General features: G+C 37.4%; 1 protein-coding gene across 1 annotated transcript in view; it reads right to left on the bottom strand.

Moving 5' to 3' along the window:
- eys (eyes shut homolog) overlaps nt 1–23,092 on the bottom strand; it is a 202,249-nt gene that overhangs the window by 58,024 nt on the left and 121,133 nt on the right. Inside the window, exons 34-40 of the mRNA XM_059359709.1 lie at nt 22,491–22,704; nt 13,933–14,123; nt 13,694–13,785; nt 11,141–11,291; nt 10,117–10,229; nt 9,395–9,645; nt 447–620 (exon numbers count right to left, since the gene is read on the bottom strand). Of these exons, the coding sequence (XP_059215692.1) occupies nt 447–620; nt 9,395–9,645; nt 10,117–10,229; nt 11,141–11,291; nt 13,694–13,785; nt 13,933–14,123; nt 22,491–22,704 (1,186 nt within the window). The remainder of the gene's footprint in view (nt 1–446; nt 621–9,394; nt 9,646–10,116; nt 10,230–11,140; nt 11,292–13,693; nt 13,786–13,932; nt 14,124–22,490; nt 22,705–23,092) is intronic.

Below are 23,092 nucleotides of genomic sequence, written 5' to 3'. Positions count from 1 at the left end.
GAACTACCACAAAAAAAAGCAGTATCTTTATTGGGTCATTAGTGGCTGGTATCAGATCACACAGCATTCCCAGTTAGTCAATATTCACACTGAAGTCTGGATTACTGGCTCAGTAAAGGTACAGATTGTTTTGCATTATTATTTCTTTAAAAAAAAGTACGGCAGCTTATACCCTACTGCATACAGTAAATGCAGTATTGCAGATAGAGCTCAAATTGACATTTTTCCCTCATACATGGCACAGCAGCAACATATGACACACTAAAACCTCCTTTAAAGCACTAGGAGATGATGTTTTTTATTGCCTGCTATAAACATAACCCTTGTGCACTCACAAGGACATAATGTAAGGAAAATGCCGGTTGAAAAGGTATTCTACAAAATGGGCATGTGCATGTTTTGTTGCAGTGCGTTTGAATGTTTGCAATGACAGAGACGGTACTCACTGTAGAGGATGGTGCCTTGTGTGGATCTTGTTTTCACTGTCAAATAGAGAACAGTGGTGTCCTCGACAGTAGCAGAGAGATTATTACTGGCAATAGAAGGCTGGAGAAGGGATGAAAGGGGCTGCAGCTCCAAATAAGATGTGCCATCGAATGAGGGGATGAATACTGTGGTATCTAGAAAGAATAGATGAAATGCAATTTAATGGAGTGAGAACATTTTTACTTTACTTACAAATAAAACACAATTAAACCTGAACCTAAATGAGGAATGACAAAGCTGGAAAAAGCAATGCCCTGAAGTGCTTTTGTTGGTCAACAGAGCAGCGAGAACTGTCTGGTGTGTGCCTTCGCAGCACTGATAGCTTGCCGGTGAGCAGAGTCAGCAGGGCCCTGTCAGAGCTACGTGCTAGTGTGTTATTTCCCACTGGATGAAAAAGGGGTATGACTTTAAGGAGAGGTGGAGGAGGGACCTGCTCAGGTCATCAACTCCACAAGCCAGTGATGATCCGCTGGCTTTTACACAAAGGACACAGTACACCTGGTGGATCGCTCGCTGTTCAGGTGCATGACAGTCAATTCAAAATAGGCCACCCTGGCCTCAGCTCAAGGGATTCTACCTTCAGAGTCCACCTCTCAAGGAAAAGTGCAGTTTATCCTCAGCTGAGGAACTTATTATATACGGGATGTGTAGGGTCTCAAAAACGTTCTTTTTTTATTGTAAGAGAAATATGAATATCCTGTCATGACTCTTGTGTTCTTTCTTTTTGGTGCTTTGATGTTGGATCAAATGGATTTTTAAAGCATTGACTGACAGCAGAAAGTAAAAGAAAAGCAGTATAAAAAATACTGGGAAATTTGATAAAGATGTAACATACAGTAAGCAGTGTTCTTAAAGCTGGATGTTTCTACGGGTGGCTTAACAGTGGCAATAAAAAAAGACTAAAGGATACTCAATCAGTTTCAAAGTTTACTCAAGTAATGCAGTTTTGGATGTTAATTTCCTAAAACCCACCTGCCCAAGCAGTGGTTCAGTGTGGAGAATAAGCTTATAACAGAGGAACTTTAAGGCCAAAATGCATGTATGAGGCTTCATTTAAACAACATCTTTTAGTTTTTGAAAAAAAAAAGCTTGTTTATCATCTGGTTGAAACACATCATCAATCAAAAATGGTTACATTTTAACACAGATCAGTTTTTTTTTTTTTTTTTTACATTTGTGCTAACTCACATTTGCACACCGTCATATTGCGTTGCAAGAGAACTAAGAAAATCAATGCATACTTTTGTCATAATTTTAACCTACCATCTGAAGAAGAGAGAACTGGGTGGCTGGCTGCTGCTCTTTTTTGGTAATTTACTGTGAAACTGCTTGATCTGTGAGTCAGACGCTACTGGTGGGCAGTAGTGGTACGGATTTATTTATGGCAACAGGAATACAGCAATTCCCAGATATTATTCATTCATGTCAACAGCTTATCATGAAAATGACCTTAACCAGGATTATGAAAAGGAGCTGAGTTATATATCAAGTACCAATATGAGCAATAAGGATTGCTCAGTGGGGGTTGGTAAGATTCAAACAATCTGAGAAGAGTTTCTGCTTGAACCATTATCAATGGACACTTTGACTCTTGCCAATCACAGTTGATAACTTCTTCAGCAGAAAGGTAAGTGGAGCAGACATTGAAGCCAACACTTGAAATTTCAAAGAGAAAAATAAAGGATGCTTCTTTTGTTGTGTAAGGAGTGGTTTCCTTGGGCTACAAATAATGAATCAATCCAGTAATGTTTGTTGGCAATTTCTAAGTAAGGCAGATTGAGCTGGCTCATTTTTAAAGGCACCAGCAATTACAGCAAACACACACTAAATTCCCCACAAAAAGAGTTGGCAGCACCTAGCCAGTGTGTTGGCAAAGCAGGAAGCTGACAACCCCTCATCAGGTCCCATTAATGTCAAACACAAAAGCAGAAAACACTCACCACCCTAAAAAAGTCTTTGGGAACTGCTCTTAAAAAGAAGAATGAAAGTAGAAGATGTTTTCTTCTCACTACATTACATACCAAGTTGTTTGAATCTGATCTATGAAAACATAGCACTGAGGGTCAATTTAAACTTTTTTCGTAAATGACACACATCAAATTCAATCTGAGTCAATTCTGGTATTTTGCTGTTGGATATTGTTATAAAATGTATTTAAATTGTATAAACAGAATATGGGTTATTAGTGGGGTTAGTTTAGATTTGAGAGGATAAAGGCAAAATAACAGTGAGGATTCAAAAGCATCTAATTTGCCAAACACCAAAATATAATGTATGGAACTTAAATGGGGAAAAAGATTGCACACTCACTCACACTAATATTGTGATTTCAGTAAAAGTTGCTGAAAAGATATAAATGGGACAAAAGTGGGCCCTCAACTTTCATTTTATTATTCCTCTGGCCGACAACCTACATCACAGCTTCAAATATACGAGATGTAAGGACATTTGGTAATGAGCCATAAAAGGAGGTCATGATCAATACAGACCAAGTCTGAATAATTTGCTGCCTCAATGGATTCCTCTTTTTTTTGCCTATTTCCATACCTTACAGCCATTTACTACGTAACATTTTTTTTTGATCACTTAGATTTCAATTGAATGCTTACATACTTGACAGAATGTCTTTGGCAAGGTCTCCGACCCACTGTGTCTTCTTCTAAGACACAATTTATCATAGCTTAAAACTCTGACATGCCCAGATGAACTGGCTTTATCTTGACAAAACCTGTCTTATGGTTGGCTACTTGATATCAAATACTCACTCAACCACCGGGCACTGGCCTGGATTAAGGTGTACCCCACCAGAGGTGCAGCCCCAGGGTCCAAACATGAGAGACAGAGACTCACAGCTCACACACGTCAAGCTTCTTATTTACAGGCCGCACAGAAGATACCGACTAAATCTGACTGAGAGGGAAGTCTTAAAGCTGCTTTGGATTGACAGTCTTCGTGTGATATAAAGAAAAAATATATATGTCATTGTAGTGATTGAGGTGATTTGGTGATATAATAGATGTGTGCAAGCATTCTGTGTGTAATACTGAGAGAGGCTTGTAATAATCTGCCCCACTAATACATTTGACAGTATGGCACCTGACATTTCAGCTACAAAGGGGAGTTACAGGCTTTGCTGTGCATGGAAATGTTAATATTACCAATCCCTGTTAATCCAGCACTGACTAGCAAAAATGGGATCCACTAATCACATACACATTAAGTAGGTATAGGGGTGGAGAGAGTACTTGCTAGAGATGCTAGACAGAAGCAAGCAGGTTCAGGTAATATTTAAAGTCTGTGAAAGTATGAAAACACTCTAGAAATGTACAAAGCCCGTATTCAGAAATGTGACTTTAAATACACTGTCAGGACTGTGAGGTCACAACTAAACCATATATAGGTAGAAAGTGCCTTTACAGTCATTCTGTGATGCTGCAATAGGGTAACACAGGATGACTCCTTAAAACCAGGAAGTAAATGAGCATTTTAGCACCCTGGGGTCTCAGTGAGGAGTTTGAATGGGTTTTTGGTAAGATGCCTGAAATAAGGTGTGTGGTCAACACAAGCTTAAGAGATGTTCGCATTTTGTTGTACGACATAAAAAACATGAGTAAATAACCCTGTTTTTATGTCTCCGGCGATTGCTAACAAGTGGCTAAATGAGAGAGAGAGCAGTGGTTGTCGGGGACATTAAACGTCATCACGCCGGACACGGATGTGAACTCTCTCCCTAGTCCACCCTACTGTAGAGCTCATGAAAACTAGATTGATAGTTAATAAAAATGTATTGTCTAGCTTCGCTAGCTGGTTAGCTTGTCAGAGATCGTTTAAAGCTACCGGTAGTGACATTCAAGTCATGCGACCAAGGTGCAGTTTTCTATAGCATAACGTTAGCTTTTTACTTCTGTTGGTTGCATTAAAGCTTCAAACATTATGAAAGTGGTGTTTATTTGTGAAGATTATCCTGCTGAACAAAATGTGTAAGCATCAGAAACGTGTGTTTGCCACAGAGAATATTTGGTGCAATGATCCAAAATCCAATGCAAAAATCTCATAGGCTAATTCTCAATAGACCCCACAGCAATGCCAACTTCCGGGTCGGTCTACAAAAATATGTAACTTCGTTTGCTCTCTATGATGGTTCAGAGATGCTGAGAGACAGTGAGCTTTTTCAGGAGGGGACTTAAAGGGACTAAAAACAGTTTTTATTTAGTTTTTTTTTTTTTCAGTTTTTAGTGTCAGAGAGAGGCTGAATACTGGTATATTCAGACAAAAATAATGTGTTTGTTTAACAGTAATGCATGTAACCGTGTTATAGGAGAAGTTCAAACTCAAACAAGTATGAACCTGAGAATTAGCACAATATGTCCTATTTAAAGCTGCTATAATCAATATTTACAATGTATGCAATGACAATGTGAAAACAATGAGACAATGTGAAAGGGTTGGGTCACAGTGATGAACCTACAGGGAATGTGCATCTTCCCTCAGCTTTCCTCCACTTTATATTTAGTTTCAGTTCATTGTTTAGCTGTCCAACTCTCGCCATCTCATGGCATCGTTTTCTTCAACAGCAGGCAGCCACTTTCTGCGAAAAAGCCTTAATAACCCACTGGACCTCAGTAACCAAACTGCAGACAGACACAGTTAGAGACGAGCTGGTGAACATGGCGGAGCATTGAGCTGCTAAAGAGCCAGATATTTCCCTCAGGAGCTGGTAGACACCACAGAGCTAACAGAAAGTGAATATTGGACATACATTCGCAATTTCAGTGCTAATGTTGCTCCTTAACTGCAGGATGTGTAAATAAGCAGCTGTTTGCTGACAGATTCACCATATCATATCAGTTTGCTCACTTTCTTCTGCTGCAGCCAAGTGGCCACAAAAATTGTTATTTCATGTTGAAATAATAAAAAGTGAATAATAAAAAAAGTTTTTAAATAAATGTAGCCATAATGCTAAATGGCTTAAATATTTATTGTATACAACCTTGATTAAAAAAAAAGTCGGGATGCTGTGAAAAATTTAATAAAAACAAAAAAATCCTACATTCAATTGAAAAAGTACAAAAATGTTTTAATTTAATAGGGATGCACCAATCTGATATTCACTTTTTGTATCGGGCCAATATTGGCCAAAAACACTGGATCAGAAAAAAAAAAGTATAATCCCGATGTGATCCGTAAACCTAAAATATTACATAGATGCTTCACCAAGCAACCTGCTGTAGAAAAAGATGAACAGATAGTGTTGTATTGAGGTTGTGAACAATGTATTTCTTCCTTCCTGTTTCACAGTTTAAGCAGGATGTTTTTAGATGGCCAGGTTTAGGAGAATGGGTTCTGATTTTTTTTTTTATTCAAGGAGAAAAGACTGTATCTGATTGGTATCGATATTGGCAGATACTTAAGATTGCTGTATCGGTACCGGAACTGACAAAGTGGTATCATCCCTAATATTTAGTGTTCAAATTGATAAACTTTTATTTATTTTTTTTAAATATATACGAAAAATATTTGCGTTTTGCACAAGGACTCTTTTCAGAATCTGAGTTATATGAAATATAGGATTATTAATTCCATGGCATCAAACAGTGCTAATTGTTGTATCTGATCAAGGTGGAGCTAACTGTAAATAATTGATGTCCTGCTTGGTAGTATAACCTACGGCAGTACATTATATTTCATAATAATCATCACATGTTTTGTATAAAAACCTGTAGGTATTTACAGCTTACAAACTATAAATGTTGCAGAGTAAAAAGTACAATATCTGCCTCAAAGATCAGGTGAAGCAGAAGTATAAAGTAGCATAGAATGAAAATACTGTAAGTAAAGTACAAATATTAAGAATTTACTTTTACACCTGCTTTCCTATACTATTACCCCTCTAAGTCTATATGTCCTCCACTATATGTAGAGTCAAATGATTAACTACTACATTTTGTAACATTTACTGTAAACATTGACTACATCAGAAGCAGATTAGAATAATATACGAGGCTGCAGAGACTTATTTGCATCCTGATATTTCTCTTAGATATACACTGTAGGACATGTCAGCATTTCATCTAGGACACAAACAACCCCACATCATTAGTCACTGGGTAGGATGACGCATCTATAATTAACTGGGAGCGGGGGCTTTATTCTTCTCTTCTGTCTATTCTTAATTCAACAAGATGTGAGGACAAGGTTGTCACCCAGCAAAGTTGCTGCAGCTACACACATTCCCAGACTCTGTCAGCATGTAAACAGCCTCTGGACTCCCGTCTGCCTGCTATCAGAACTAGTGTTGCAAAGCACATCGCTGGATGAGTGCTCATATGAGATTGCACTCTGTTAACCTGAGAGACTGAACTGCTTTTGAGGAGGAGAATTTCTTCAAACTCAGCAGAAATTACTCGAAAAGGCCACTGCCGGTATTTAAAGGAAAACTTTATGAGTATGACAAGTTGTGGGATAAGCAGGAACTTACTTTATGGTCATGGTATAGAAAAAGGCTGGGGGAAAGTCCCATAACTTTTTTTTATTTTTTATGATTGATTATAAGGAAAGTTGTGAGAATGTAGAACATAAAATTCATTTTAGAGGTATGGTGGTGTGAATTTACTTTATATGTAGTATCAGTATGCATTAAACCATAAGGCTATCATAGATCTTTTGCTCATCAGGGTTAATTTGCAATTAATAAGATTAGCCTTGAGGCAATACGTCAATGCATACGGTTAATGTGCTACAGTCACATGTAATATTTTGTCACATATTAGTAACGACCTTTCTCTGAACCTGAAAAGGTGCAATGGTGAGAAAAAAAATGAATGAATAAATGAGTGAATGAATCAATAAATGATTCATTTTCCTTACGCTTTACCGGCTGTTTAGAAGTTGGCCAATGCATCTTTAATAATTGGCTTACCAAAGCAGCATCTCTGTCATATAAACAGCACGTAGCTGTCTCCCAAGGGGAACAACAAATGAGAGTGAAGTCCTAAATATAGCATCGTTTTTTTTTATGCTACAGTGCCTGGAGAGACAAATAACATTTCCGTGGATTGCTTAAACACCTGTAAATTATCATTTTTAGAACACATGGCAGAGGTGTCACCATAAGGGTGTCAGAGGCACAAAGGCTGCTGTTGCCATGTTAATGACTGTTAACATTAGCTTTGAGCGGCGTTCTGTCAGATTTCCATGTATTCTGTAAATACGAGATTACGCTATCAGCCTGAATCACGTTCAGGGTTTGTGAAGGTGAAGATCAATCCAGTTTTCATTGTTGAAACTCTCTGAAATGCTAATAAGAATTTCCAGCGCTTACCATATCCCCCAGGCTTAAAATGTACAGCGCAGATGACATTTGCTGGTTAATGTTATCCAAAGCTCTTTCTTTAAAACCCCATGACTGACAGCATTGTTAGTGCAATGCTCTTGAGTTGCAGAAAAAAAGAAAAGCCTTTTCTTATGTGGTTTACAATAACACTTGAAATTTATTTTTTTCTGAATCAATTAATTTCATTACATAAAGGCCTATGTAACTTTTCCGTGTTAAAATGTTTAAAAAGACTTATGTTATATACAACTATATATTAGTTGTGTTGTGCAATCCATCATTTTTATTCAAGTTACGGTTGGTTGCATTTGCATTGGGGTTGTCTGCCAGAACTTTTTAAACATTTGTAAGACAAACTTTTTCAATCTTGGTTGTTTTTAACTGTATATATCATATGGATGTGGATTTGAGTCATCAGATGTCTGCGTCTTAGGTTATCAGAGAAACAAGCTGCTAACAGCAGCATATTTTTTTTTTAAAGTGCAACTTATTTATTCAGGGTTTTTACTGTATTTGATCACCAGGTCTGTTTGTTTTGGAGAGGAGGAGACCACTGTGGGTAATTTAGCTCCTGGTAAAAACCTCCTGAACATATGAATCTTAAGATAGGAGCTAAACAAGCTGAGCAAACATTAGTAAATCGCTGCGTGGGGGAGGGGATTAGCTATCAATCCATTTGAAATTATTTGAATTCCACTCATAATTACGTATTATGTATCTTAATCTTCCTACAAGGTGCTACATGTCAGAGAGCGGTAAAGCACATGTAATGAGCTATCAACATATTTATATTATGCTTACGTTTTTACTCCATGTTGAGGGGTTAATTATAAGGTGGAGCTAGAGAAACATGGCTATCATAACACAACATCTGAAATATCTATTAGTTGTGAGCAGCTCTGCTTGCCTTGGAGCACACAATTAATTTACAACATTAGTGTTGCTGCAGTTGTCGATGACAGAAAATGACTAAAACGCAGGATGCTGTTTTCTACGCTGTCAGAGCACATCATGCACGGTAAGAGAGGCAGAAAGGAGCGTCAGTAGCTACATCACAAGTGCACTGAGAAGAAATATTTAATGGAATAAGTCCTTTGTATGTGTATAACGCCGTGTCCTCAGTCTCCGGAGCCGTTGGTAACGAATAAATATTTTTGGTTTGGACGGGGTTTGAGAGCTTTGGCTGAATTTTGAGCAAGTGCTGCAAGGTCATGTTCTCATTCTCAATGAGCGCTGGAGGTGAACATGGTCACACGGCGACGGTTCAAGCTGCTTATGTGGATCCTTCATTTCATTAATCATATCCTGAATAATTCACATCACTCAAGATTCCTAATGCAGCTGACTCTATTCTCCCTCATAGGGAAACCTATTAGCCAAAGAGGCTCAGCATATATTAACCAACATAATTTGTTGGCGTGCTCTTCATGGTATCACTATGGAGGTCACAGTATAGTAGCTTTTTAAGCTTTTTTACTGCTCGGGTATAATGCTGTGTATACAGTATATAGATCATGTATAAAAACTGTCAGGTTAAAAACAACACCAGCGAAATCCAAAAATGTCCAAGCATACCGTTCTCACAGAAAGTTCCAGTGAAATGAAGCGGGCAGTGACAGGAAGGCAGAGCTCCAGCACGATGATGACATGTTCCTCCGTTGCGGCAAAGACCGTCACGGCAAACTTGAGGTTCATGCAGAGGATGTTTTGGTGTTTGTGTGGGAGCTGCCGTCGTCATTGTTGTGTTCGCTGTGTCAGGAGGGGCCGATTGAGTTGTCAACCCTGAAGAGCTTGTTGTAGTTTCTTCCATTTTGTACAAAGTATATCTGGAACATTGGACAAAAGTTTTATAGTTTAAGTGGGCAGAAATCCAATTAAACATTAGAATTATTTGCTTTTAAGCCTAAAGATATGGACTAGATTCCTACGCAGCCAATCTTACCCTTTAAATAAGAGCTAAATGTAAAGTGCAGTCATTTACCAACCAGACACATTTTTGACTACACTCCCAGACAGAGAGGAAAACTCAAGTGTTATTTATCACAATAAGTGGTCAGATTTTCTCCACTGCATCAGCTAAAGCAAAATGTGACTACTGGTACTTATGTTATACTTAATTATCCAACTATCAGCACATTAATACACTAGTGTGTTAATGTGTTATAGTGAGCTCTCTTATGTGAGCCCAGGAAAAACAACAATAATGTTTTGCAACCAAAGAAAAAACAATAAATGCTGTGTGAAAATTAAATGAAAAGCAGACAGTGTGATGGAGCTACAGATATTTCCTACTTTACCTGCATCGGTCTATATTGCTGCCGCCGATGGCATCAGATGTGTAGAAGCTCCTATGTCTATTTATTTCAATTATTTCAACGCAGCCAGTATAGTTGTGGAGAGGTTTTGCTCTCTGAGGACAGAAGAAAAGCAATATTTTATTAAAACAACTGATTGGTTTTAGCTGTTCTTTCCCATCTTTTACAAGTTTTTTTTATATTATTATCATGCAGCTTTAGCATTATATATTACCTTTTAGGGGTGTCGCAATATACTTATATTGAGAATAACCCTGATTTTCAAAAAGTAAAATATTAATTGATATTAATATTGATATCACATTAAAGTGAAGCCAAAATATCTCGGCTGCGGCCGCTGCCATCTTGCACCTGCAGCATCATTTGGAGCCAGAGTCTACGCGGTTGTGACAAAGAGTGCAACCACAGTATCCAGTTCCTGCCCAGAAAACCCGTTTGATCCAATCAGAGCACAATACAACCTGTCAATCAAGAGGTTACACCCCTTTTTATGGCATCAAATCCCTAAATAAAGCCATACAGATAAATGAACACTTTAAAAATAATCAGCGTGATTAGAACTACCTAAAATGACAGAAACCATCTTTGGTAAAAATATATTTGATGTTTACTTTGAAGTTTCAGTTTGTCTCATGTCCCATCCGCTAACATGGAGGGGGCGGGGTTTGTGACCTAGACTGCAGCCAACCACCAGGGGGCAATCAAGACGTTTTGGCACTTACGTGAAACTATCAGGCCGTCCATCTTTAAATACAGTCTACATGCTAATACACTTGAATTTTGAGTGCAAAAAACAGACAAAATGCACAATAAAAACAGTTTAAGATAAATATGACTGATAACATTTTCTATAGATATTGCAATAATGTTATTATTTTGGTAACAAAACACACTGTAAATTCGATATTGTGACAGCCTTATTATATGTATGCAACATTAAACGACATTTTTTAAGCACAAACAAACAGTATTTCCAAAAGAACCTTACCATTACAGTAAAACTCACCTGGCTGGGTAAATAATGTTGTGGCAGACCTCCTGTGAAGATGTGGTTTGTCCTTTGTATGATGTGTCCCAACCAGTAATTACTTGCTGTACTTTTGAATTTCTCATGACCAGAAAGAGTTAACTCTGCCTCACACGGGGTCAGGTGTTGTCTATAAAAGAGTATCAACACTTCATGTCAAACAGACAGCAAGCACAGGTACACTAGGTCTCATACTTGAACTTAAATATTTTACATGAAGTTAAAAGGTGGTTGTACAAGTTATCATTTTTACATAATGTGCATCTGTTGACTCTCTTTATATAAACTTGCCACAATATAAATAAAAAGATCTCATAACAAACTGTCAATAACCTGTATCCTTTAATCTTAAATTGGAATGAACTGTAGTGGCCTTGACCAGAATAGAGCTGTCTCCCTCTGAGTAAATCAAGTTTTAGCAAACATCAACAAGAAGGGGCTTCCGTGTTGAACTGCTGCAATAGAGCTCAGACAGATAACAAAGGGAAATCTGAAAGGTAGAGTGAAACACAAAATGCTGAGATTTAAAAAATATGGCCATCGAGCGAAAATGTTTATTCAGTTGATACGTTCATTGATTTTTTTTTTTGTTTCTTCTAGGTATCTTATACGTCACACAACTATTTTGGATCCACCCCACAGCCATTCATAGATTTCAAAAACCAATTCTCCACTTTGAAACAACAGGGGAGAGCAGATAATTACCTAAGTGCAGATTCTGGACTAACCATCTGCAGCTTGAGGGTACTCAGGCCACGGATGCAGTCTCCTCACTAATGTCTCCTGATACCCCCTTGTTCCCTGAGTGGAAGTTAGGAGGTCCACGAAGCAATCTAGGCTGATTTGTTAAGCCTGTACTTTGCAGGCTGTTGCATATGCCGGCTAAACACTCGGGGCACTAACTCGGAGCTGCATAAGTCCTTCCTCTAGAGCCAGCGTGGAGAAGCGGTTAATTTAGAAGCAGTCTGCCAGAGCGGCCTGGCCAGCAGCCAGAGGGCACTGTGCTCACTGTCCTTGAGAAGTCAGCCCCACTGGGTTTCTATTTAACATATTGAAAAGCGTCTTTGACGGGAAGATATATTAAAAGTCTATAATGAGTTAGGCGGTGACGTTGAGGATGGCCATGGTGTTGTAGCTCTGGGTCAAATCAGACAAAGATGGACGGACTCGGCCGTCAGACAATTACAAAGAATTTGCTTTGTGACACCAGGAACCATTTTTCTATACTCCCAACCCTCTAGTTATGACAGCTCTCTTTCTTGCAACGTCTCCAAGGGGTTTGTACAGAACATTATGATTGATTCATACTGCTGTTGTATTTTTTTTTGCAGGAAAAAAAACAGGGGTGGAGCCTTGCAGCCCCTTAAATCTGATAGGACTATCAAGCTGCACTTGCATATTTAGGGCAGTGCAGCTTTCTGCCAAGAAACATGAGGCAACCTTCCCACTCAGCAGGAGATAATTTGCTCACCTTTGGCTCAGTATGCTCATAATCACCTCCAATATCTTATTACCTTTTTATCTGCATTCATCTTCATCTCAAATTTCCTTTCTTTCCCAGCCTCTCAATGTCAGACTTTTAGATCAGTCAGTGTTTAACAAATAGTTATTTTTACCCGACTAGAACTTCAGCTAAAAAATGGCCTCTTTGTAACACTGAATGAAGTCTCCATACTCCCTCCTCAAATGCAAAGTAAACTGATTTGATATGAGTTGAACATCAGCCACTTTGTTTCAGCTTCCAGCTCATACATAATAAACTTTGTGTCTTGAAACTGAACCACAATCTTTCTCATGTCAGAATATAATGGAGAGGGCTGGCAGCAAGATTGCGCACGGGCTTAGGAACAATATAACTAAAGGGGCCACAGCCTCACTTTAAATCATTTAAACATTGATTTTGTGCTCGGCTCTTGCTTGTTAATCTTTTCGTAATGAAAAACTGCAAATGAAGACTTTAGAACAGCCAATAAAACATGGTCAGTGATCACTAATGCATTTTAATAGGCACATTCTGACGTTTGCTTTAGTTCTTTAAAATGTAAGCCCATTTGCTCATTCGTAATAACATCTAAATTCTCAGTCTGGTGATTCCTGCCAATTATATATCTTCCCCTGGTATTAGATACAGCCTTTAAAAAAAAAACAACCTCTGCCACACTTGAAATGAGTGGATAACTAAGGATCAAGTTAATACTACCTGAGGTGCTAACACTATTTGAACGAAATTTGTATATTACCAAGACGCTCTGTAAGTAGCTTATCGTGAATGTGCTTCTTCTTTCCCTCAATAGAAAATATATTCTTGCCTGAAGCAAATACATAACACACTGCATCAGGGTTGATGTCTTTGTTAATACAACCTGTAAATTAAAAAGCTGTAAAATGAAATTATATTTTTTTACTTCTGGTAGAACATGCTTTTGTTGTCACATTACGGCTGTACAGCTTTTTCTATCAATTTAAATTGACCACAACACAGATCTGAACACCTGCATTCAAAAGGTTAATTGAACATAACAAATAACAAACCTGATATTAACAATGTGAACCTTGCCATCATCAACGTGAACTAACGTAGTGATCCGGGTTACCTCTTCTTCTTCATTACAGCAAAAGGTGTACTGAAACAGAAAGGTTAAAGATTTTCATATTAGTGCTTGATGAAATGTATAAAAAACATGTCATAGCTGTATAATGAAAAATTGATGTAGTGGATACAAAACTAGCAAATTAATTATATATGATAACTGTATATATGCAGTTTTAACCTGCAAGGTTCCATCCAGGATGAAGAGCTTCATGAAAAAGAAATCACCAGCAGCAGGTCCTTGGTCCACATAAAGTAAAGTTCCCCGGGCTACTTGGGTCTGAAATCTCACAGTGATGTTGTTGAGAGCACTCAGGTCAATACCCTCAAACTCCAGGTATGAATTCCCAAAGTACTGAATGTAGCTTGAATCTGGGAAATAAAAAAAATATAGAAAACTGAAATGGGGGGAAAGGGTAAACAAAAGCAAGACACACTGCAGTTTATGCATCTTAGCTGTCAATTCTGCTGAGATTCGCTATTGATCCCTGAAAGAAGAATTCAAGTTTTCACTCGCTTCCTCCACAGGGAGGTCAGTGCACAGGGTGAGATACAGGAGAGCAACTGCAGAATTATTAAAGATTCAGAGTTTGGCTAAGGACACCTCAGCAGGCAGGGGCTTGTTGCCACTGAGGCTGGAACATAAACTTTCTAGTTTTATTACTCTGCGGTTGCACACACTACTGCTTGTTGCTGTGTAAAATGTAAATGGGACTGTATCTAGGGCTGGGCGATAATTTAATATGATAATTTATCGTTGTCTTTCAATCTAATCCTATCATGATGAAATGGTGTATATAAGTGGACGTGGATGTAAGTGCTATTTATTGTTTGTTTTTGTTTCTAATTCGCCATGTTTTTTTTATTCATTTTATCTGTTATATTTATGTTTTAATACTGTGTGTTTTTTACATAATACATATTATTGTTTAGAGTATTAGAGTATTGCACTTAATTTCGTTATGCATTGCATAATGACTAATAAAGATATTCTATTCTATTCTGAAATAATATACAATTGCATCATCTAATAATTAATAATAAGTCCATACTAATTCAAATTTCTCATAAGATTTGATGCAAAATACTGGTAAAACTTTCCATTAAGCCCTTGTCTATAATGCATTATAAGCACACTTATAATGCATTATTATCCACTTATAGCACTGTAGTATTATAGATATAAGCACTATAAGTATATAAGTAAGCATATAAGTGTTCATTATACTTTATAACAATAGCTGTAACACACTGTAAAGCCTTTTATATATTCACTTATATTGTCAAGTATCATAATTCTTCATAATTGCTGGTTATTTACAGACATTGTTATTGCAAGTGTGCTATAATTCTCAGCCCTTAATAGCATATACAGTCATGGAAAAAATTATTGGACCACCCTTTTTTTCTTAAATTTCTTGTTCATTTTAATGCCTGGTACAACTAAAGGTATATTTGTTTGGACAAATATAATGATAACAACAAAAATAGCTCATAAGAGCTCAATTTAAGAGCTGATATCTAGCCATTTTCCATGGTTTTATTGATAAAGATTTTTGGTTATTATCAAGAAAACCATGGGAAATGGCTATATATCAGCTCTTAAACTCTTATGAGCTAATCTAATATTTTTTTCCATGACTGTATTTTAATTATTACATTGATTATAATACACTAAAATATGATTGAATACAGTTAGGATAGGGGCTTAATTCAGCATTATTGTTCATTTAGACCCATGGATATAACCCAGTGTAGTAAACAAACTATTGTTTTAATCGGATCATTCAGTATTTGTGTGCATTCATGCACACATTGTTAGTGTATTTAAAAAAATCTCTGTATATTTTCACTAATTTTGCAATAAAGTTTTTAAATAAATGAGAAAATAGGCTTTACCAGGTGGGTATATTTTTAAAAATGAATAGACAATCTTTTATTCAGTTAACAGAAAACATGCTGTGTTGTGATAAATATTGCTAACGAGATGTGAAATGAGCTCTAGTGGGATAGAAAACGTTGGCCATATTATCCAGCCGTACCTGTATCCATCATATAACCTTGGCAACCTGCATTGAAAACATCTTAAAGAGACTAATGCACAGTGCAGGCAATTTAGTGTGGGAAGGCAAAAAACAGATAATTATTATTTTGAAAGCAGAAAAAGGCTTCAAGGCCTCTCAGTGCATCAGAGTATTTTTCTTTTCACTCACTGTACAGACATACTGTAAATAGTCTTATTTGCCAAAAAGCTGTGAAGCATGCAAATGGCTCTATATTAGGCGAGAGAGGAGTCTTGGCTGAAATGAACGTATTCATACAAGTTTATTACATGCCTCATTTTATAGTGGAATAACTTGGCTTATATCATCCATGAGAATGGGCAATTATGGGATATTCAGTAAAAGTTCCACTGCCCGCAAGCTTATTGTGGGTAGTGACGCAGACAAACTTAAAAGACTGACTCAGACTGCAATTGGAGGCAGGCATTAGGGGTGCTCATGCTCAATATATTTCTCATTTGAAGGAAGTAGTGCAATTTGTTGCAGAAAAGTCAAACCGGGGAGCCTGTTAAAATGAAAAGCATTCCTGGATGCACCTGTCTCATGCTCCGTCTGTTCTTATCTGAAGAAAAAAAATCATTACACTAGAGAAATCAGCAAAGCTCCTTTTAAGTTGTTGCCATGATTAATCGGGCAGCTGCGAGTGAGACCTTTATCAATATTTGTTACGCGTCAAGTCCTAATAGGCTAGACCCCCTTTGATCTGACAGTGGGCCCCTCAGGGCATTTGGCAAACAAGCTAACCTAAATACTCCCATTTTCTCTGGAGAGCAATATGACCAATACCCTGAGGAAAATCTCCTGACGAAAAAAAAAAAGTGAGAATTATCGGGAGCAGACCTACTGTGATCTGTGAATTAATGAGGATAAATGCATGCAGCAACAATGCTGTGCTGTCTTCAGCTTCACTCCTGACAATGGGGTTTGCCAATGCTGATGATGGAAAATTACCCCTCAGAGACAAAGCTATTCATTAATTTTAAAGCCTTGTTTAGTCTGATGTAGTCTTTGATGCAGTCTGAGGCTGCTGCCAGGAGGCAGTATCATCCCTCATTAGCAGTTAGCTTCAGTCGCTCCTTCAAAGGTCTCCTGTTTTCACCACTACCTTACATTCTCACACCACGCTTTTTTTTTCTCCATCCACATGTTTCAAGTAACTAGTCAGGCTGCATCTAAATTGTAAATGTAGTAATTCCTTTTTCACTTTTATTATCTTGTTTTGCACAGTATCAGTATTTTCATTAATGCTGTTATAATAAAGAAAAGCTAACATAATGCTGACCAAGGAGTTGGCACTGTTAAGAAGCTATTCTGGTTTCAATGGGAGGGAAAAAGTCATCTCAGTAGGAATATTCCTTTAGATAAATCTTTTAGATCACATTCAATTAGCACCAGTCTTAATACATGTCCATAAAAGAGGTGAAAAAAGTGATAGTCATATTTAATGTAAGTTGGAAAGGTGGAGCACAATGTTGCAGACAGGGTAAAGATAAGATTTGTGGAAGATATTCCACAAAAATAAATATATTTGTAGAAATACAAAATTAAGATTAATTAATATGAGGACATACACGGTCACCCATAAAGTGGAATAACATTTTTTTTTTAACTTTTTCCATGAAATGATTGTGCCATATTTGTTATTGACAGATAAAGTGTATATCTGCTCAATATTGTATTAATCAATCTCTTCCAAACATATCACAATTAAAAATAAATTATAATTAAAAGAGGATTGTGCATGAAAACAAAATTATTCAACTTTATGGGCTACCATTTACTCAGCTAAATTGTAATAGTGTACAATTTACATACAAGATTTACATTAACATTTGATGTAAGTTGGAAAGGTGGAGCACAATGTTGCAGACAGGGGAAAGCACAAGATAGTCAGCAAAAAAAATAATATTTATATATATATTTGTAAAAATACAAAATTAAGATTAATTAATATGAGGATCGACTCAGCTCAATTGTAAATGTGTACAATTTAAACTATATTCTATTTTTTTTTTTCACTTTCATTATCCTGTTTTGCGCAGTGTTAGTATATTAATTAATGCTGTTATAATAAAGAATAGCTAACATAATGCTGACCAAGGAGTTGTCACTGTTCAGAAGCTTTTCTGGTTTCAATAGGGGGGAAAAGTCATCTCAGTGAGAATATTCCTTTAGATACATCTTTAAGATCAGATTTAATTAGCACCAGCCTTAATACATGTCCATAAAATAGGTGAAAAAATAGATCATAGTCACATTTAATGTAAGCTGGAAAGGTGGAGCACAATGTTGCAGATATTCCACCAGAAAAGATTAATTAATAAGAATCGACTCGGCTAAATCTCCATTGTAAATATATGCAATCCTGTATCCTAATGCTTCTTGTTTGAGCTCTATGAGTATTTTCTTCACTGCTGTTGTATTTAAGAAAAAAGGGCTGAGCAAGGAGTTTGTCACTACTGTACTCTGTTCAAAAGCTTTTCTAGTTTCAATAGGGGGAGAAAAAAAAAAGTCATCTCAGTGGGAATATTCCGAAAGAGATAAATCTTTCAGATCAGATTTAATTAGGACGAGTCCTAATACAGGTCCATAAAAGGGGTGGAAAATTTGATATAAGTCATATTTAATGTAACTTGGAAAGGTGGAGCACAATGTTGCAGTAGAGTGTACGCGGGTGTCAGACAGGTTAAAGCAAAAGATATTCCTGTAGAAAAATATATTTGGAGAAATGCGAACTTAAGATCAATTAATATGAGGATAGACTTTGGGCGGTGAGATTTAATTGATATAGACTTAATGTCCCATTTATTTTAAAAAAGGCAGGACGTAAGCCCTGTTCCATGCCTGATTTATTGGTTAAGGTAATAGACTGACTGATTGAACTTGTCACAGAACAGAGATAAAATACTGCTGAGAACCATTCTTGGACCTCTGCAATTTCAAAGCCCTGAGGGAAGGCAAAAGGTCATGCTGTACTGTACCTACAAAGCTGGCAGAAAATGTCTTATATTCAGGATATGTCATGTGAGAAGATTTAGTTGAATATTATTATACTGCTGACATACACGGAGGAATAAAACCCTAAATATAAAATGGCTTCAAAAATCTTTTGTCTAATTATATCATTGTTGCCTGGTTTTAAAAATAACTGAGGAAATTACTCCAACACTGACAGTTACTGTACAGGAGCACAGAGGCCATAAACTGCAGCTGAAATGACAAATTTAGACAGATTCTTTCTTCATCTCGCGCATGAATATTCATAACCGTGGACGTCATCCTGACTCACTGGCAAAGTTGTGTCACTGAATATATCAGAATGGTTATGGGCATCAAATCAGGCACTGCCAAAACACATGCTAACATAAATTAGTCCTGCAGAACAACTGCATGCATGTTGAAACTGAAGGTCATCAAGGTGACTGCCCCGAGACAGATGCTGCATGTTTGAAAGCACCCTCGGGGGGCTAACCTCTTAGTCATCAAGTTGATTTTGAGGAGCTCAAGTAATTTCATTTCTGCTACACGTGGCAGCAACAAATAACAGCTTCACCTGTGCTGTGGTGATCACTCCAAGGAAAGTCAACCAAATCGTGGCTTAGCTGCGGTAAGCCTCCCTCCACCAGTAGTGTCCTCTCTAGATTCCCATCAGCGCTCATATTGTAGAGCTAAAATACTGTGAAGCTCAGCATTGACTGTACAGTGATGGGGGGAAAAAAGAAGAAGACAATCACCTCAATCCGTGGAATAAGGTTTCTTGTTATATCTTCTTTCTTGTTTTTTGAAGCTACTAGTTCTCCTGAAAAATGTATTTTTTACATCCAAATTAAGGAGAAAGATTTTGACGAAATTAACACGCTCTTTAGTTTTTTTTACAAGAAATGTTATCCTCTGTCAGTTTACCGTATTAACTAGCCCCTCTATGTTTAAATTCCCATTGACTTGGTGTATTTCAAAGGTTGTGGAGCAGTCTTAGGTTTAAAAGAGCACTGTCTGAGTCTATTTCAAGCAGCACCAAGGGCACTGCATGCGTTTAGATGGTGACCTAGTTAGATAAACTCATGAGTTTCTGGGTCCTCTTACTTTAAAACTTATTTACTTTGATTATGTACTTATATGTAAAAGAGTAAAAGGATGTTTCAGTGTGTGGATGCTTTAGTTTGTTTTTCTTTATCAGTGTTTATTTAACCCTCTGTAGGCCGATGCGATGTGCCTTGAATGAGGGCTGGATCAGGTGCAGCAGAGAGGACTCCATTATGTTTGGCCCACAGTGATTTTCAGAGTGTCTCACTGAATTGGTTCAAGCTCGTCTGTGTTCAATAGGTCTGTTTTACAGCTCTGTGAACAGTTTCAAAGGTAGACAGACCTCATCTGTCAAGAAGTAACAATCTGCCCTGTGCTCCGAATCCCTGCTCTCACATAGACGACTGAATCCAACACCAATAATGTATAACATATTGTGTTCTGTGTCTTCATTTGAGTGTTAAAGGGAAAACAAAATACTGATTGGACTTACCACTCTTTCAAATTATCGTCCTCGAATAGAAAATGCACTTTAGTGGCCGAAACAAAGCTAGATTTTTACCAAGATTTTCTTTCTCCACAGCTGCACAAACTGCGACAATCTCTCAATCAAACCTAATATATCATCGCCCGCTATGTTCCAAAGGCTCTAAAATCACATTTGGAGTACCAGCTCAGTGGGAGTCTCCTCTCATTTGAAACTGGCAAACCCTGTGCAGCAAAATGTTTGGTGGGAAGGACGAGGGAAGGATAGCTTTGTCATTTGTCATAAAAAAAAAAGAATCCCTGGACCACCTTTAGTACAAATTGATTAGTGTAATGGCTTATCAGTTTAATAATTTAGTGCCACTTTCTTGCACACATAATGTGAATGAAAGTAATAGCATAGTAATGTGGGCTATGACTTGATTGAAAAACGTTAATTTGAGTTGATGCACTGCCATTTTCAGAACGATTCCCATTCCAGAAGCCTTCTGGAGTCTGTGTTTTACAGTATATAAATATGATTCATAATCATATTGATCTAAGTTTTTCCTCAAACAAGAAAGTTAACATCTAAAGTATGTAGAACTATCCTGAACACAGACGAGTTCAAGCTGAGAAACTAATTTGAACTGATGTGAAATTGAAACTTTCTAAATGTATGCAGCCTTTGAAGCTGTACACATGTCCTTCACAATTAGGAACTGAGCTAAACTGCATTTAAGTCTACAAAAAGGAGAGCACGAGGACACTGCAGCATTCTGGATATGCCCAGTGATAGCACAACTACTTCTCTCTTCACTTAAAGTAAAAGTAGAAATGCAGCAGTGCAAAAATACTCCATTACAAGTAGAGTTGCAAAATTCGCTCCATGGGAGTTAAAGGGAATTAACGGGCATTTATTGGAATTAACAGGAATTAACAGGGTGTTTAGAATAAAAATAAGGTTTGCCCTTAACAGGGAACATAAATATAGTTGGGAAATATACATTTAGCATAATTTTGACAAAAAAAACAACATTTCATTCAAGTACACTTAAATATCTCTGCTATTCGTCAATCACATGCACATAGCACACTGCTTAGTGAAGGGAGGCCACGCCCCCTACATACACTGTGCATTCCTCCATCGCAAGTTCAATTCAATTACATCTTTTTTAAAGAGAAATTTTCTTTTAACATTTACTTTAGATGCAGTTTGTTTCGCCCACTAATTTCCAATCTCCAAACCCAACAGCTATCAGTCTCACAAAGATGTATGAACATCCAACATTTCAAAGGTTATGGTATAGATAGAACATATCTAGATAACCAGGATAATAATAATGATTTACAGGCCAATACTTCCTCTTCTGTTCGTTCGTTAGAATGGAGTTGCGAGATGATGTCAACGACTAGATTTTTTTTTTCTGCATTTGAATGCAGATTCATTTTAAAAAGCTAAAAATAACTGAATCGTCATTAGATGATAGCTGGGTTCTGAGGCTGCATTTTGATCAGTGTGTTCAGCCTCTTTTTGCTCTACATACGGATTGTTTACATCCATGCTAGCAAACCTGATTGGTTACTCAGATTACAAACAGAAATCAGAATGCTCGAACATCAAAAATTGACCCCTTGTCTACAGATTCTGTATTCATAAGCAGATATCTGATTACAGGGATTAAGTGGTTCCCATGGGGGTCAAGCCTCCTTGAATGGTTGACAATAGATAACTGAGGAATAATAAATGGGTTAAAATATGAAAAAAAAACAAAGTTGTGCTGCAGAAATAAGTATGCATCTTTAGCCTTCCCTCACATCTTTTGCTTTTTTATGAAATATTGGATAATTTTACCTCTTTCAGAGTTGAGGAGTTATTTTGGATGAAACCATGTGAGGGGAAATGTCCCCTTCGTGATATTGCTGACAACTAATTTCGCTTAACTTATCCTAAATGTGACAAAGGGCCTAGAGTAGACATATGTTTTCTGTAAGGAGCCAATTGCCTCACTGACAGTCTTGTTTGCTTATGTAGCTCATACAGAATCATCAGTATTAATATGAGACTGTCTCATAACCAGATAATCTGAAAGGTAGCGAGAAATTATAGCTGAGTAAAAGTATAAAGGAGCATAAAATGACTCATCCCGACTGAATGCACTAACATGTAAGCACAGTGTGTGTGTACCTGTGGATTTCTCAGCTGCTGGTGTCAGGCGGAGTGTTGGCGTTGGCACCCTGGGTGTGGAGCCGCGAGTGGTGTTCTTGACTACAGTCACCAAGGGAACAGCTTCCGTAACAGGAGGCAGGCAGCTGACCTTGTTGATGCCATCGACACAGGAAAAAGCTTCTGGACATGGATTCAAGAGGCAGTCGTCATAGTTGCGCTCACAGTTCCTCCCCTGCGTATTGAAGATAAACAGCCTTCAGATGCGTCCTGTAACTCTGCGATGTGATGCTAAATGTTTACAGCTTGAATAATTTCATTTGCACTAAGAAGGGGGCATGGGATTTTGTAACAAAAACAAGGTTGTTTTCTTAAACTTGAGAACCATGTGATGCAAGATCATACCTGACAATTCACATGAAGATTATTTTCATTTTTATGTGCAACATTGAAAGCAACTACAAGGAGTTTTTAACTGGTTGTAAATCAATTTAACAGTCAGCAGGTCTGATTCCCTGCAAAATTAGATCAAACGATCTACGGCATGCAAACCAGAAGATCGCTTGTTTACATTTTCCCAGCATGCAAAGTTTGACAGTGAGTAGTACGTTAAAAGGAAGTAA

Source organism: Centropristis striata, chromosome 20, assembly GCF_030273125.1.
Source record: "Centropristis striata isolate RG_2023a ecotype Rhode Island chromosome 20, C.striata_1.0, whole genome shotgun sequence".
Taxonomy (NCBI): Eukaryota; Metazoa; Chordata; class Actinopteri; order Perciformes; family Serranidae; genus Centropristis; species Centropristis striata.
This window is presented reverse-complemented; position numbering and strand designations above follow the sequence as displayed.